A 17,569-nucleotide genomic window follows, 5' to 3' on the forward strand; every position below is an offset into this window, starting at 1 on the left:
GCTGCGCATGCGCGGCACGCAGGGAGGCGGTGGCGACGGGGAGGAGGGAGGGGTGTAAACATAGCGCTGTGCCGATTGGCCAAAAGGGGCGCTAGCACTTTTAAATTTCATGCGTTATTCTCCAACGGATTTCCCGGAGCGCTCGCGCACATTACTTTAATGCGCGGTGTGTTGAACGCGTTATATTAAACACAGGCTTAGTCAAAATTATAGTTTTGATCACGGACAGAGAATCTTAAAACACTCTTATTATATATAAACTATTATTATATATTTCGTATAAAACCACCCATTTTATCATGTTTATAAAATGTTTAACAAAAAATGCATTTATAATACTTAGTAACTGGCTGTAAGAGTGCTAAATTTATCATTCATGTTTATTGAAGCACAGAACAACAGATTTTCTTTTTCTTGGCTTTTAATAGTCTTGTTTTGCACTTGATAACAAGATCTGTGTCAAACAATAAACTTTTATTAATTAAAAAAAAAAACTCAATGCAGCACAATCTGTATGTCTTTAAAGAAAAAAATATATATAATTAAATCTGTATTACAGTTTATCGTAAAACTGCTAATTTTCAGTTTAAATAAAAGTCTACTTCTCTGAACACAAATCTCTCCCCAGACATTTCAGGCACTTGTACATTGAGGAGGCTTTCTCTTCTTCCAAAGTCGTAACATCAACAACTCAGTTAAAAGTTTCGTAAATGAAAATGGAGAGTCCAGCACTGAACCTGTGTGTGTCTGTGTGTGTGTGTGTCTGTGTGTGTCTCTAGCAGCACTCAAGAACGCTTTTAATGTTTGTTCAGTATGCAATGGGCCTGGTCTAATTATTACATGCACTATACTGTTGCAAGGCAAAGTCCATCATAGTCCATATATTTTCATATTACTAACACTAATGAGAATTGTATATTATATAAAATAACCCCTCTATTTTTACAGCAGATATCCCCCTCAGATACAATGCCGCTGACTTGAATCTCAGGAAGTGCACCGTGAAGGTTTCAGGAGTCATTAGCACTCAAAGCACTTTTACATTTGCTTTTGAGTATAAACATGTCTGTTTTAAAAATAATAAAAACAAAAAAAAAAAAACACAATTAAAACATGTACACAGATTACTGTATCAGTAAAGCATATATAGCGATAGTATGGAATGATGGCAGTTATACTGAAACTCTTCACTGGAAACATGTACACTCACACTTTACCACCTAAACTCTGTCCCCCTTACACCAGACAAACCTGAACACTAGCACACTCTGTTAAGAAGACAACCAAGCTTTAGCAAACACTCATCAGCCCTGTTAAAGAAGAAAAAATGAAGTTCATTCCCCTGCCCTCGTCAGTGAACATGAAGCCAAGTAAAAAGAAAAAAGTCCAAGCATGCTGTATGAACTCATGCACTCATCTGAGCCCAGTATTTGTAAATAGTGAAGGCGGAACCACTGGGCTGAGTGATAAGGCAGCAAAACACTCATTGAAGCCTGTTTCTTCTTTGCTCGTTCATCATCTCCTTTCCACTGTATCATTCAGCTGAATGTCAATCGTAGCTTATCAATCAGATTCATTCACATGTCCTTGTGTCCACTGATTGTTTGAAACATCTGCAGTCACTTTGTGTAAAAAAAAAAAAAAAAAAAAAAAGCTGATTGGGTCTTTATTTGCACTTCAACAGTGTGATCCATGTTTGATCATGAGTCCTTCACTGGCATGAATACAAGTCTGAGTACACAGGAGACATTGGTCTATAGTTTCTACAGGTTGGTGGTCCTTAAAATGCAGTGCTGGCCATGCTGCCAGGTGCAAAAAGTCGAGAGACTCCATCCTGTTCAACATGTCGATGGGCCATTTTCCCCTCCTCACCTGCAAACACACACACAGCAATCAAAAAACAACAAACAGCTGCTAACAACTGAAATTTGAAGGCTTTCTTGTAGAGTTGATGTGTTATCTGAAGCTAGCTTTTTATTGTTTCTTTTTTTGCACTTGTTTGCACTCACTTTGTATCCAGTTTTTTTTTTCATAATCATTGATGTTCTAACCTACCCAGCACCAGCAGAGCTTGCTTGGCGGCATCTCTTACATCCTCCTTGTCTGTGCGGCACAGGTACACCAGCTGCTCAATGCTCTCTTTGGCCTGGCAAACAAATACCATTAATACAAATTACAGATATAAAAAAATGTAGGATTACAATTTCCTCAATACTTTCTGTAGAGTAACTTTTTTTTGTGTGAAAGTCACAACGTTATTTACACTGAAAATAATAGTGTTTTAACAAAATCAACATAATTTTGCTGTTAATTTTCTTTAATCAAAATAATTACTCTAAAAAATGGTTCAGGAAGCTTAGTCTGTAGGCCTGTGTGATGGCTGTAATAAAAATGTCAGTGGAAAATATATAAATATATAAATATATATATATATATATATATATATATATATAAATATATAAATATATATATATATATATATATATAAAACCAGGTTTCAAAATAACGCTGCAGATATCAACTAAGCATAGGTGAGAGTTTAGTTCTTGGAAATTCTAGCGTGAAAATGTAAAATGTTTTGCCCCACAGTCCAGATAAAGAGACTGACCTTTAGACATGCAAGTGCTTTACATCCACACACACGGGTCTCAACACTTTCATCCTCCAGCAGCTCCAGACAACTCACAAGCGCCTGACACACACAGGTTAAGAGATTCAGTAAGCACACAGTTTAACATAAATTAAAACAAGCAAAAAGAAACACTTAATCAAAGCTAGAAAATGAATGTGGAGGACTGGTGGTGTAGCAAGCGGATGCTAAGACAAACACATGGTTTGATTCTTTTTTAATGTTCGTTTCAAGGCTTTTTAAACATTACCAAGAATTTAATGAAGCTCACACTTTTTGGGAGTGAGTTATACATTTCTGTAGGTTCTGACTTTTGAATGCATAAAAGCACTAATTCAGTTCATAAAGAATAGAATAAAACCGTTCTTATTTCCTTGCAGAAAACCTTATCATTTCAATTCTACTCTATAAATGCTCTCAAGGCATTTATGTTACATATTTTTTCAAGAGCTACTGCCAGAGGTGCTCTCTAGTTTCCATCAAAACACACCCTCATTCTAATACCTATAATTTGGAGGCTAAAATTACTATTAAATAAAATCCATTAGAATACAAAGAGCTGGTACAATAACAAAAATCAACAGTTTGTTTTTTAAAATTAGTATCCATTAAGTGTTTAGGAAAGAGGTTGCTGTTTGTCTTTGGTTGCTGTTTAACATATGACGTTCATCAACTACCTGGGTGCCAGCACATAGAACAGCCTATAATCACTTTATATTGCAGAGATAAAGTGTGATACACAAATACACAGTGTGATAAACAGATATTAAACATTCATTACTAGCAGCATATAGGGTTATGTAGAATACACCAATTATAGTACATTTACTGTAACATATGTTTACATAAAATGAAACAGTAAATTGCAAATCAATAAAATGAGCTTAACATATTTTACTAAAAGCATGTTGTCCTATATTTTAAACTCTTGACAGCAAAGCAAAACTTTTATCAGTGTTTCCATGATTAGTTAAAAACAGAAATACATCCTGGGGTGCATATTTTAGTCAATTTATATTTTAGTTGATCTGCTGGGTGCATCAATTTCTCTATGCTCTATCTTTTTCCTGTTCTTTAATCAATTCACTTTTGTTCCATAGCCAACACTTAACCCAGATTATATACCAATTTATTGACTGTCATTCTGTATAAGTAAGGTAGCTTTCCCAAGCTATGAAACCAATTTGATGCAATTCAAGTGAATATTTTTTTAAACATAGTAAAATATGTATATGTTTCTTATAACTCTCCACTAAAACACCTTAACATACATAGCATTTATAAGATGGCAACTAAACAATTCTACAATTATGTAAATCTATTTCTAGAACATTTCAAGCATGAAATATTTTACTGGCAGATATTTGTTACCAGAAAGAACTGAATATTCCATTTAAAAAATAGACACTTTTATGCCAAAAACAGCCCATTCCCTTGCCATACCCTCTCTCTGTGGCGTGGCTGCTCGGCGAGGCTGCGTAACAGAGCACTGGCGCTGCTGCACACCTTCCCCCGTGAATCCCTGAGCAGTGCGCTGATGGCACGCAGGCCCTCACGCTTCAAACTGCACTCTGGGGGCTTTTTTAGGGCTTTCAGCAGCACATCTTGATCACCAGACTGCAGACACTGCACCAGCCAGACTGCAGCCGAAACCAGAGGGGGAGGGATTAATGGATCCAAGTGTTTATGTGGGGAGATTAGAGGGAGAACAGAAAAGTGAAAAGAGAGACAAAAGGCAAATGAGGTGATAATGAGAGGATGGGAGTGGTTTCAATTTAGCTAAATTGTTTTCAAATGGCCAACTGATTGCTGCCAAACTGGTAAAAGGCAAAGCAGGACATGAAGCAGTTTGCACTTTCAGTCAGATGTTCATACACTGGGGAGAAATATAACGTACCCTCCTCAGCCAGCTCGGTTACATGTGTCTCCAGTTCACTCACACCCTCAGCCTCTAGGTAGCTCCAGAACTGGAAAATTGTGAAAATTGTCTCTTTCGCTGCATTTCCACATCGTCTGGGCAGCTTTTTCTCCAAAATCCTTTCCACTAGATGAGTAAATACTAACAGAAGGAAAGACACATGGTGTTTTTTTTCTATCTGATATCACATAGATTAGAAGTCACTTTGGATTAGGTGAGTGAGGTATAAAGGTGCTTTGCGTTAATTATAAAATAAATTACAAAGCAAATATAATAAACTCTTCCTTTTGGTATTCAGTATGGAACAAACAGAAATTCTTCCTCGCCAACTGGCTGCTCAAAACATTTTATACGTCAAATGATTCATTGCAAAGCTATTTTAATTTGGAAACCAGTACTCGCCTGGCGATTTATTACATACACTTGATGAAGAAAGTAAAAAACCCACCCCCACACACACACCTGTGTCTGGAAGGTTGGCTCCTCTTTCTGGTATTCGGCCTGTGTAAGTGTTTTTCAGCGTCTGGAGGAAGGCCTCAGTGGAGCTGCTGAACACACCACAGCCAGTCGTACAGCGCCTCCATAGCAACACAGCCCCCTGGCACTGCTCTAATTGTGGAACGACTGTTCCCAAACACACACACACACACACACACACACCACCCCAAGTACAAGGAAAAAGAAAGTATGAGCACAGAATGTAAATTTAGGTTGGTCATCATTCTTCTTCATTATCTCCAAGAGCTACATTTCTCTTCCAGCACTGCTTTTGGATAAACTAACCTTCCTCAGGTTGGTTGTCACTCCTCACTGTATCCTGGACAGCTAGACGAATGAGCTCCATTACCCGAGCCTCCCGGAGCAGCCGATCCAGAGCGTACATCTCCCCACAGCGCAGCGGCCCAAATGTACCCAACCTCTGCACAGACATCACACACAGCTCTTCATACAGCAAACTCAAAATGACTTTCAATCACACAAACATGGAATTCAACATATATGTGGGTAAAAAGTCTGTTTTTCTGTTGTCTGCCTGTTTGTATAATTTGAACTTTTAATTGATAATGTGTGTTTAGTCTATTTATTATTAGTTTTCCCTCTAAAGGAATTTTGAGGAAGCAATGGATGACAGAGTGAATAAACCACTGTATGCCCCATGTGACAGCATTTCACATCTGCTATCTCTGTTGATGATGTGCTCTGGATGAAATATAAGTCTGTGTTTCACTGTATAATCACCTGACAGGACGGTCACTCACAGGCTGCATGAACCTACAGTCCTGGCTAAAAAGAAATCAGCCTGCTTTATAGATACGTAACTAATCAAAGAACAGCTCTGAAGTCAGCAAACATAAACTAAATCTATATCCATCATGGTTAGAACATCATTTGTATTTAGTTGCATTTTTGATGTAATTCTTTATTTAAAATCATATATCTTATCATGCAACAAGTTATACAGAGAACCTGATTTCACTGCCCTTTTATTTATCCTATTACTTCTTCCAGACAGCGACTCCATACTGCACAAGCCTGAGTTTGCTTTATGTTTGATCATGCAGACTCACCAGCAGCTGGGTGGAGCAGTTCTGTAGATGAATGAGTAGAGTCTGATCTAGATCTTGGTGGCCAGTGCTGAGAGGAACAGAGGGAGCGTCCCAACAATTCTGTGCACAACCCTCATCCACTACCGCACTGTCACCTGCTACTGGCTGAGAGCTGTGAACACACACACACACACACACACACACACAGCTAATCAATTTAATGTAGCTTTATTAGCATGCCAGTATACAGTACAAAGCATTAGGAATATAAAGACAGCCATATCAAATAATAATACAACACAAATATTCTTAATACTGATATAAATAATTACCAAATGATGATAATATTAATAGAATTGTTGGTGGGAGGGGTGGGGTTTGAAGGAGATCGATTTGGTGGGGACGCCGTCTGAGGCGTCACTGACTGTCCCCCAGACAGTAACCTCTCATTTTGAATTTTGTGTCCCTTCTCAAGAGAGATGTGTGTAGATTACTGGAGGTGTCATTTCAGTGTAGTGTAACACCCTCTGATAACACCCTCATGTGCCTGATACCCTGACACCCTCAGGAGCATTCACATAGCTAGCTTATCAGATATTCGGTTTAACTTTGGCATTCACAATAGCAAGCGACTCGTAGCAAGTTGCTCATGTCTCTTGTAGTGTGTTTCTTGTAGTCATGTACACTACTGCTCAAAAGTTTGGGATCACTTGCATATTTCAGCTTGATTTCAGCTACGGAGGAAGACTCCATCAGCCAATTCATCTTGTGGGAGATGCTTCAGGAAGCATGGGGTGAAATTTCATCAGATTATCTTGAAAAATTAACAGCTAGAATGTCCAGGCTGTAACTGCTGCAAAAGGTGTTTTTTTTTTTTTGATGAAGACAAAGTTTGATAAAAACATTCATCATTTCCAACAAAATCATTATTTCTAACACTGTCATGTCAGCATGTTCTGTCTTTTGCTATATTTTCTATTCAGACTAATTTCATGTGTGTTTCCTTGGAAAACAATAAAATTTTTGAGTGATCCCAAACTTTTGAGCATTAGTGTATTAAGTGCTTAAATAGGAACTAACAGCAGGCAGGAAGTAAAGTTTTGAGTGAGGAACTTGAGAACCGCATGTGATGTACACACACATGTACCATAGGATTGGTCTAAAGGAATCATTCAAGCCAATCATGTGGATCTGTCACTTTCTGCGTCATGCCTATCTTGCACAGAATTGAAAAAAAAAAAAGACAATTTAAATGTCATTGTTCATCTGCTGTCGTTAAAATCATGGCTCTGTCACGCACATACACAGAAAATAAAACGATAGCCTGGGTCACTGGGCAGTTTAAATCTGATAGATGTTTATGTTTGAGTGTAAAGCAGTACACTCCACAACAGAAACTTAAAAGAAGGTCATGGTTTTGTCATCAAAATTCTGGTGCAATGTATTTCCTCTAAGCCGAGAATTTGCCAATCGAGATTTACACACAGCCCTTGTGGTCACATGTTGATACCGTAATACAGCAGTGTTTGAGAGAGAAGATTTTTGCACTTCAGCTTAACTGCAACTGTATAATTAATCTGCAGATAATACGAAGAGAATACAAATGTTACTGTAAAATAAAAGCTTTTTTTTTATAGCTTGCAAAGCGTCATGACAGAAATGGTACAAAATAAAGCAAATACAAAAAATATAAGATCATTTGAATTGTTTCTGTAGTCTAAACTAACGTGTGTATTACAAACTTCGGGTCAAGTAAAAAGTAATATTTTTGTCATTTTAAAACCAGATTTTTATTTAATGTACTGTGTTCATATAATAAGGATTGTTTAAAGAAAAACAAAACAAACTCCTGCATTATGTTGAACTGCAGCAATCTAAAATGTTTCTGAAGATTTTCTTAAATCCTGTTAGAGAAATAAGATTTCTTGATGCCATGAATGAACACGCTACAAATACATATTGTTTTAAATCTGCCAATAACATTTTAACTGTCTAAAGATTTTTGACAAAAAGGTAAGCTTTTGCTCTTTAGCTATTGTAGAACCTTTTTTTCCCTTCCAGATGAATGATTTGGGTTTATTTTATGGCAAGAAAGCTTAGAGCACTGTTCTTATTGTTTCAGGCTGACAGGAGTATGAGAGCTCATGGCTTAGACAATAGAACTGATCAAGCTAGGCTATACTTCAAAAATAGACACAATGCAGGTTTCAAACTATATGCTGCCGCAGTAACTCAGTGGGGCATACAAATAACTTCGGTTTGTGGAACCAAAACTGATGCCAATTATCCGGGCGTGTGAAAATAAACCTGACGTATCGAGTTCGCTCACGTCATGCCACCTCTAGCTCTGTGCTCTGTGTTTCGTGTTGCAGGGTTAGTGAGCCCCAGAACCTGCTTTCAGGGTTTAGCTCACACACACACACACACAGGAATTAGGAACTATAGGAATTTGTGTCTATTTGCAGAATGATTAAAATAGAAAAAATGGCAGTAAAGACAAAGTGTACAGTTTTTTGTTCAGCCACCAGATGGCAATATTGCTTTACCCTGAGGTCTGAGGTGCATCACATCCCATTCCCTAGAAAAAGGAATGAGAAAAAAATTTCAGCATCTCTGACCTGTCTGTCACACTCTGTGTGTCGCAGTCTTCCTCGTCATCCAAATCTGATGTGTTCAGAAAACTGAAGCTCTCAAGAGCAGTTTCCACCGTCAAGCTCACACTGGAGGCTCGACTTCGACTTCGGCCCTACACACACACACACACACACACACACGACAATTCTATTTTTAAGAAATATTTTTACCTCAAATATTCTCTAGTAACCTGAATAGTTGAAGTGAATAGTTAGTCAATGGCAAATAAAAACTGTTATATGATAAATGAAAAAAACCCCACCAAGTTTAAAAGCTTTACATGACACAGCAAAAAATTCTCTTGCACTTCTGAAGATTTGTGAACTGAACAAACATCACTCTGCTCTCGCCCAGACAGAAAATGTTAATGATTATCATCATGAGTCAAGAATTTCTAGCAGTGTACCACCCTGACCCTAACACACAATAACATATTCTCACACTATGGGTTAGGAGCAGGAAGGGTGGCAACCTGGTCCCTGGGGAGACTAGAGTTCAAAACTACTTTCACATCCTCTTTCATCTTTCTACTTTGTATAACACACTGGCGTCAGGGAACACACAGATGGCAGCAGATACTAATCTTAGAGAAACACTACAAATCAAATTAGAGAGCAGAATGGAAGCGTACACACACTTGTCACACTAGCTTCGATCAGAGAAGTTAAGTACTAACACTAACACTAGCTATAAAGTGTGTGAAAAATGTTTTGGCATTATAGAGATTAATAAAATAGTAATACAATCTTTAAATACATGAATGAGATAAAGTTGAAAGTTTTATATGTTCATTCATTCATTCATTTACTGGATAAGTGTGCCGTGGATCGGCAGTCCATTCCTTAAACACTGGATGTAAGGGAATGCACCACACAAACACACATAAGCACACACACACACACCGCTCAGGATTGAAAGAACCTATGAGAGTCCCTACTGCAACACCATGTTTCTTTTAAACATATATTTTTGCATTAAAATATTCAACAATATTCACATTGTAAGAACATGCACAAGAACAACACAGTGTTAACTCACAGTAAGAGCCTCCTCCAACTGGCGGAGCTCTTGCTCCAGCACCTGCAACTCTGGAAACTGACCCCTGTAGTCATCAAGAGACGAAAGAAGAGCACTGAGGGCCTTATTCAGACCGCTGTCTTTTGCTTCAGTATCTTCCATCTTTCCTTCATCTCCTGGCCAAGAATCTACTTCAGTCCCAGGCATCTTTTCCTGTTCAGACACAGTGTGTGTCTTGGGTAGGTCCTGTATGTCCTGGGTCTTTTTAATAGAGTCAGTTCTGGGGATTGGAGCATTATTTTGCTGCACTGAGGTCTCAGTATTAACAGAGATGCAGGTTGAGTCCTCTTCACTATTGGTGCAGGAATCAGATTCTGGATGTGTTGTAGGCTCTTCACATTTAGAAGAGGAATCAGAGCCCTCCGTTGCTATAGGGGCTGTGGTGTCCGAGCTGGATGATGAAAGTGTGATTAGATCAACAGTGCAGTGGTCAGCTTGTGGCTCGGGGTTGATTGAACATGGCTCAGCTGTCGGCATGTCAACGACTACACCGGGTTCCAATGATTCCCCTGCAGGCTTCTCGTTCAAGGCGCCATCCACACTGCTCTCACTGATATGGCTCAATGAGCGCGAGTAACGGGCATGGCCATTGGGCACAGTTGGTGTCCCACCAGGCTCCGGGGTGACCGCGACTGTAGTTGCTCTGAGTTCCTCGTCTTGCTCCTCCTCCTCTTCTTCATCTTCCTCTTTCTGATTGGCCAGCCGAGTGGGCGTAGAGGTGGATGATTGGCGGGGGGTGAAGGAGATGTCAATCGCAGGAGCGGAGGTCTGCACCTCAGGCTGCACCAGATTCTTTTGAGCATGACGAAGACCCTGGGAGAGCTGAGGGCTCGATGAATCATCGGAGGATTCGGAGGAGTTCGACCATGCCGTACCATTCTCCAAGTCCTCCTGCCGCCTCAACATGTTCTACACAGAGAGAGAAAAAAATGACACGAGGAAAAAAAGGAACTTTTTTTTTTTTAACCTAACCTCTGTCTCGCGCATCTGTATCATGTTTACCACATCATAGCTGCATGATGTCTCCCTGTACTGAGAAAAGAACTGAAAACCTGTTTACCTGAAACTCACTGTGAATGTCTGTCTAAGGGCAGTTGCTGGGACAGACCTTAGCATAAAACATTGTTTCATAAACGCTTTCATAAATTCCTTTTTCCAGGCTGTTTGTAATCTCTAAAAACCTCATATCTGATATGGGAGGGAATATGGATTTTTTTTAGGAATGTAAACACTGTGTCTCAGTTTGCAGCTAATGGAATAAATATAGCTTAAAAGTGAACATGCAAAAGTAAAAGTAAACACAGTTATGTGTATTGCTCCAGGATTAAAAAAGTTGGATAATACCACATATAATCAGCCTTAAAATAACATTTGCTTAAAAATTGGACACCCCCCCACCCCCCATGGTATTTTATTGGGGAAAAGGAATAAAAAAAAAAAACAATATATATATATATATATATACATATATACATACACACACAGCTCTGGAAAAATAAATGAGACTACTGCCCAATCTCCAGATTTGAACCCTATTGAAAACCTCTGGAATGTCATCAAGAGGAAGATGGATGGTCACAAACCATCAAGCAAAGCTGAGCTGTTTGCTTTTTTTTTGCAAAAAAAGAGTGGTATAAAGTTCCCCAACAGCAATGTGAATAACTGATGGAGAGCATGGAGCCAAAACGCATGCAAATCGGGGTTATTCCTCCAAATACTGATTTCTTAATGTTATTTAGCCAAAGCATTAACACAATTTGTTTACAAATTATTTGCATTTTGTTTTATTTGAGTTATTAACATTCTGCAAATACTGTATGATCTTGGGTTATTTTGATGTGTTGTCATTTCCTTTAAATATACACCCTAAATAACAATAGTTATATTTTTATAATTTAGGAGAAATATTGTCAGCAGTTCACAAAAAATTAAACAAAACTGTTCATCTCACCAATACATGCACCTGGAAGAAATGCACGTGCCATTCACTGTTATTAATTTTTTACCCTTGTGATTATCTTGATGGTGGAAATAAATCTCTTGGCTTTGTTTACCCTGAGGGTATGCATACTTTACATTGGATTATGTGTAGTTGTAGAATTTAAGCATTTCAAAATTCACAAGCAGAATTCACAAATGCATTACAGATGCAGTGGATTGAGATTAGGTTAAAATTAGGAACATTCCTTTAATGAATGCTTTCTTCTTTTGTACTTTTATTTAAGAGGAATAGAAATTCGAAGGAAAAGTAAGAAAAAATTTAAAAAAAAAAAAAGGCATATGAGGAGGAAACGTAGAACACAGTAATCATGTGCTTTAGATGGATGCTGTCTCCTCTAATTAATTTCATATTACTGGAATGAGTAGAGAGGCAAAGGAAGAATGAAAAGTGTGATGGAGGCATAGCGGAGCATGGCTTCTGTTGTTAGGCATTAGTGTGATCATTCTCCCAGTACACAATTCAGGCTGACTGGAGGCTGGCATCAGGCCCAGAGAGTGAACACGCTGTCTCTAATTAACTTCTGCTGCAGCCGCTCTGTCACCCCTCAAAATAAAAGAACAAATGATGCAAATTTTGATTTTGTGTGTGTGTATGTGTGTGTGTGTGTGTTTGTGCCGGAATACAAGCCAAGAATGCTGTACTAAAGAGTTGTAGTTCACATAACTACAACCGATCTACTACTAGGTACTACTACGCTGATCTGCAAAGCATCAGTGCATACACCCAAAACTGCACTCCTGAGTACTAAAAGCTTGCAAACGGCCACCACCTGGAAAACCCGCTTTAGTGACAGATCTAAAGCCACACAGAACTACAAAGCTGCATTTGCTAGTAGCTAAAAGCATCTACAACGAAATATCACTTTAAGCCAAAGACACTACAAACCTATTGCACTATGTCTACTGGATAATCGCTGCTAGCAACTAGCAGCACTTACGTGGGTATGCAAGCGAGACAATCCAAAGCTGATGGAGGAGACATCACCACAGCTATGCGTCTGAGACAGTTTCTCGGCCAGTGCATCCCGGAACACGTCCAGGAGGGACCAGCACTGCTTGGATGGCAAACTCCGTGGGACGGACTGCATTGTAGCACGATGAAAACAAACTAAGAAGTGGATTCACTAGGAATCCATGACCACTCTAGATAAACTTACCTAAATGTGGGCAAATTTACTACAAAGCCGAGAATTTCATATTTTAACAACAGTAGAACTATAACAAGAAATGATAATTAAAAGGTGTTAACAAGAAAGATGTCCATAATGAGCTTTAATTGAACTGATTGATTCCTCATGTTGTAGTCTGACTCATGCCTGGGTTAGAAAACAGTCCTGACAATAACGTCTATGTAATAAATTTGATGCACCGCATTAAAGGTTATAGAGAAACCTAAATCCCTTAAACCTGATGGTCATTTGTTAAAGGCATTAAATATAGAATAGCACAGAGAAATGAGAAGGAAGGTACATTCAGATGAGCATGTGAGGAAGAAGACACTCACATAGAATGCCTGTTCTCGAAGAGATGGCGTATCTGGGGGACTGTAGGTAGAGAACCGTTTATTCACTGTAGGAGCCTTGCTCACTGTGCTGGCTGTGGAGGCCTGGTCATCTTTGTCGAATGGACTGTGTGAGACAGGAAAAAAAAACATTAAGCCAAAAACGAAAAAGGTTTTCCAAAGTGCATTAGGATTCATGCTTTGAATGTGAATAATAACATGCATAAGCCATTTTTTTGTTTTGTTTGTCGATTAACAATGTTGGGTTTATAACTAATAGTTAAATGGTTATATAATAAACCCTGCAGTTCCAGAATGTTCTTGACATTTCCATTTTCAAGGAAATATATTTATTATTATGACTATTATGGATGTTGCCATGTCTTAGGTAAAGAAGATGGGTGTGATAGCAGATGTTTTTTCTCCATAAACGAGTGTGTAAAGCCTAAAAATACACTCTGGCTGCCCTCTGAAACATTAATCAAGGACTATATAATGGAGAATGTAATTAAACATTCTAAATAGCTCTGTAGTTCAAAATGTAATAAAGAAACTGGTTATGGAGAGATCCTTGGGCTGGGTTAAAACTGACCTAGACCCTACTGTGAAGGTAGAGAATATGAACAGTTTACAAGGGTTACATGACAAAATACTCATTACTACCTTAATCCAAATTCTGTGTCAAAAAAATCCTGTGGGACATTTAACTTGGATTTTTATGATTTAGACACATTTACACACATCCGTGAATTTATCCTATTAATTGTTAAATACATTTTAGATAAAGTCTCATTTATATCATTTTATAAGTAGCAGAAATAGCCATTACTACTTTTTTTTCTTTTTACAAATTCTGCTTTTAATAAAAGAAAAACTCAGAGATGCTTCAACCTAAGTTTAGGTTTTCATTTTGTTAATTTCTTTTTTATTGATGTAAGAATTCCTATGACAGCACAAGAGCACAAGGTGTACATACTTCCATGTAACTTCAAGGCTCAATTTGATGGTTCCCAGGTCATTGATGTCCACAGCTACGGTCTGTGGTAGGGCAGCAAACAGGTCTTTGGTCTCACATGAGACATTTCCCACCACCACATGATTGGCCAGACTCTTCAGCTCCGTCACCTGGGCAAGAAAATATGTGTTATTCAGTTCAAGTCTACTGAGAACACTAATCACATCATCAGTACAAATCCAAAGCACACATCTTTCTCTCCAGCCCTCTGCTTCTCTCTCCTCTTCTTCATCACTGCTCCAGGTAGAACTTGGCTCTTATAAGAATATGGTTATTGATATTATAAAGCATTAAAATAATGATTTAGATTCCCCAGAACCCTGGGTATCATCTGATTTTTTCACACCTGAATTAAATGGCAATGAACTATGTTTGTTATCATGCCGAGACTGTGTTGTGTATTTTGTCAGATGATTTGGTCTGCACCACAGTTTAAATGTGAAGGTGTTCAAACCTGCCCAAATGAGCTGGACTAAAAATGCAGACACAACAGGATTTGAGATAACTAATTCAAATGCGGCAGCTGTGAAAGTGCCCTTATCGTCTCCTGTAGAGTCATGCAGGGTGAGACACTTGGGCTCGTTTACAAATGTCTTGAATAAACATCAGTTGCATTTTTTTCATTTTTTCATTCCACCTCTACAGCTTTTAATTTCCCTTCTGCACCCCCTCCCCCCTAATCCAATGCAGATTTCTCTCTCTCTCTCTCCTGAGCTCTCTGATCAGGGGGAACCGTGAGCGACTTTCCTGTGTGGGTCATGCAACCACTGAAGAAGGAAAACAAGTGAAATTCCAGCTGCTCACACTGGACTGCTATATTATTTTATAGACAGATGTGACTCTGCAATGTGTGTGAAAGACAGTGTGTGAATGAGAAAACAGGAGAAAACAGAACAAAAGAGCATGCAAGAACGACAGAGAGAGAGAGAGAGAGAGAGACAGAGAGACTGATTGATTGATCCTACACTCAAGCCCAGGTATCCATCAGGAAAATGAGTAAAAGTGATTGGATTAAATACATTTCCTAAGTAATGTCAATTTTCCAGCTGTAGAAGCTATTGATCTTTTCTCTAACAAAATCATTCTAATATTAATTCTATTTTAAATATTGTATCTTTAAAAAAAAGTGCAAAAAAGTAATGGCACCCCAAAAATATTTCTTTATGGATTATTCCATTCCATTGTCTGTACCGCTTATCCGATCTATCATCGGGTCACGGGGAGCCTGTGCCTATCTCAGGTGTCATCGGGCATCAAGGCAGGATACACCCTGGACTGAGTGCTTTATGTATTATATGAAGTACAAATAAAAATGAAGCTAAATTCCTTCATCATCCATCAACATGGGAAAAAAATAACACTGTAGTTTCAACACACAAAATAGACTGAATGCAAGAAATAAACAAGCAGTTAAAAATCAGAAGTGACTTAAAGATAAATATTGGATGGCTGATTTATGTATATACGTTTGTTATACGTTTGCCTCATGCTGTATCACAATTCGACTTTTGAGTGCTCAAAAAAACGTCCTGTAAAGGTATCACAGACACACTCTTGAATGAATTAGCATTTAAATGGAAAGTGCAGTACAAGAGCAGTTAGAAGCATTGATATTCTGCAAATACTGTTGAGCACTCTGGTTGGGGAAAAATGTTATACACTACAGTATCGCTTGACCCATACATCATTTGATATCATTGTAGCTCTAATTTAGCAAAAAGCCATGCAGCCAGGATAAATGTTCACCATTGGTGGAAAACAGTCTGGGGTTTTCTCCGTGAGCCATCTCAGTCTCAGAATTGTATAATCGTATAATCGTCCACTGACAACCAGCATCAAAATAACTGTTGTAGCAATCATTTCCCTTTGGAGATTTTTTGATGCCTTTTCTTCAAGGCACTCAAATTCACAACCAATAATCAATAAGGTGAAATGGTCCACTCCTGTGACCTGGACTGCGGCTCCAGGGACTCTAAACATATCAGTCATGAAGCCTGATACGGACATACACTATATTGCCAAAAGTATTCGCTCACCCATCCAAATAATCAGAATCAGGTGTTCCAATCACTTCCATGGCCACAGGTGTATAAAATCAAGCACCTAGGCATGCAGACTGTTTTTACAAACATTTGTGAAAGAATGGGTCGCTCTCAGGAGCTCAGTGAATTCCAGCGTGGAACTGTGATAGGATGCCACCTGTGCAACAAATCCAGTCGTGAAATTTCCTCGCTCCTAAATATTCCACAGTCAACTGTCAGCTGTATTATAAGAACGTGGAAGTGTTTGGGAACGACAGCAACTCAGCCACGAAGTGGTAGGTCACGTAAACTGACGGAGCGGGGTCAGCGGATGCTGAGGCGCATAGTGCGAAGAGGTCGCCAACTTTCTGCAGAGTCAATCGCTACAGACCTCCAAACTTCATGTGGCCTTCAGATTAGCTCAAGAACAGTAGCAGAGAGCTTCATGGAATGGGTTTCCATGGCCGAGCAGCTGCATCCAAGCCATACATCACCAAGTGCAATGCAAAGCGTCGGATGCAGTGGTGTAAAGCACGCCGCCACTGGACTCTAGAGCAGTGGAGACGCGTTCTCTGGAGTGACGAATCGCGCTTCTCCATCTGGCAATCTGATGGACGAGTCTGAGCTTGGCGGTTGCCAGGAGAACGGTACTTGTCTGACTGCATTGTGCCAAGTGTAAAGTTTGGTGGAGGGGGGATTATGGTGTGGGGTTGTTTTTCAGGAGCTGGGCTTGGCCCCTTAGTTCCAGTGAAAGGAACTCTGAATGCTTCAGCATACCAAGACATTTTGGACAATTCCATGCTCCCAACTTTGTGGGAACAGTTTGGAGCTGGCCCCTTCCTCTTCCAACATGACTGTGCACCAGTGCACAAAGCAAGGTCCATAAAGACATGGATGACAGAGTCTGGTGTGGAGGAACTTGACTGGCCTGCACAGAGTCCTGACCTCAACCCAATAGAACACCTTTGGGATGAATTAGAGCGGAGACTGAGAGCCAGGCCTTCTCGTCCAACATCAGTGTTTGACCTCACAAATGCGCTTCTGGAAGAATGATCAAAAATTCCCATAAACACACTCCTAAACCTTGTGGACAGCCTTCCCAGAAGAGTTGAAGCTGTTATAGCTGCAAAGGGTGGACCGACGTCATATTGAACCCTATGGATTAGGAATGGGATGTCACTTAAGTTCATATGCGAGTCAAGGCAGGTGAGTGAATACTTTTGGCA

The 17,569-nt window shown here is 39.2% G+C and overlaps 1 protein-coding gene across 4 annotated transcripts in view; it reads right to left on the reverse strand.

Annotated features, from left to right (window-relative positions):
- Positions 1-1,631: 1,631 nt before the first annotated feature.
- ripor1 (RHO family interacting cell polarization regulator 1) overlaps positions 1,632-17,569 on the reverse strand; it is a 72,652-nt gene continuing 56,714 nt past the window's right edge. For all 4 annotated transcript variants that reach the window (XM_058388553.1, XM_058388556.1, XM_058388555.1 and 1 more), the window contains exons 11-22: positions 14,284-14,432; positions 13,311-13,434; positions 9,767-10,714; positions 8,713-8,840; positions 6,116-6,266; positions 5,331-5,466; positions 5,010-5,171; positions 4,527-4,688; positions 4,073-4,269; positions 2,609-2,692; positions 2,056-2,146; positions 1,632-1,872 (exon numbers count right to left, since the gene is read on the reverse strand). In XM_058388553.1, the coding sequence (XP_058244536.1) occupies positions 1,781-1,872; positions 2,056-2,146; positions 2,609-2,692; positions 4,073-4,269; positions 4,527-4,688; positions 5,010-5,171; positions 5,331-5,466; positions 6,116-6,266; positions 8,713-8,840; positions 9,767-10,714; positions 13,311-13,434; positions 14,284-14,432 (2,424 nt within the window). In that variant the 3' untranslated portion in view covers positions 1,632-1,780. The remainder of the gene's footprint in view (positions 1,873-2,055; positions 2,147-2,608; positions 2,693-4,072; positions 4,270-4,526; positions 4,689-5,009; positions 5,172-5,330; positions 5,467-6,115; positions 6,267-8,712; positions 8,841-9,766; positions 10,715-13,310; positions 13,435-14,283; positions 14,433-17,569) is intronic.

This window comes from Hemibagrus wyckioides, linkage group LG04 (genome assembly GCF_019097595.1).
Source record: "Hemibagrus wyckioides isolate EC202008001 linkage group LG04, SWU_Hwy_1.0, whole genome shotgun sequence".
In the NCBI taxonomy this organism is placed as follows: Eukaryota; Metazoa; Chordata; class Actinopteri; order Siluriformes; family Bagridae; genus Hemibagrus; species Hemibagrus wyckioides.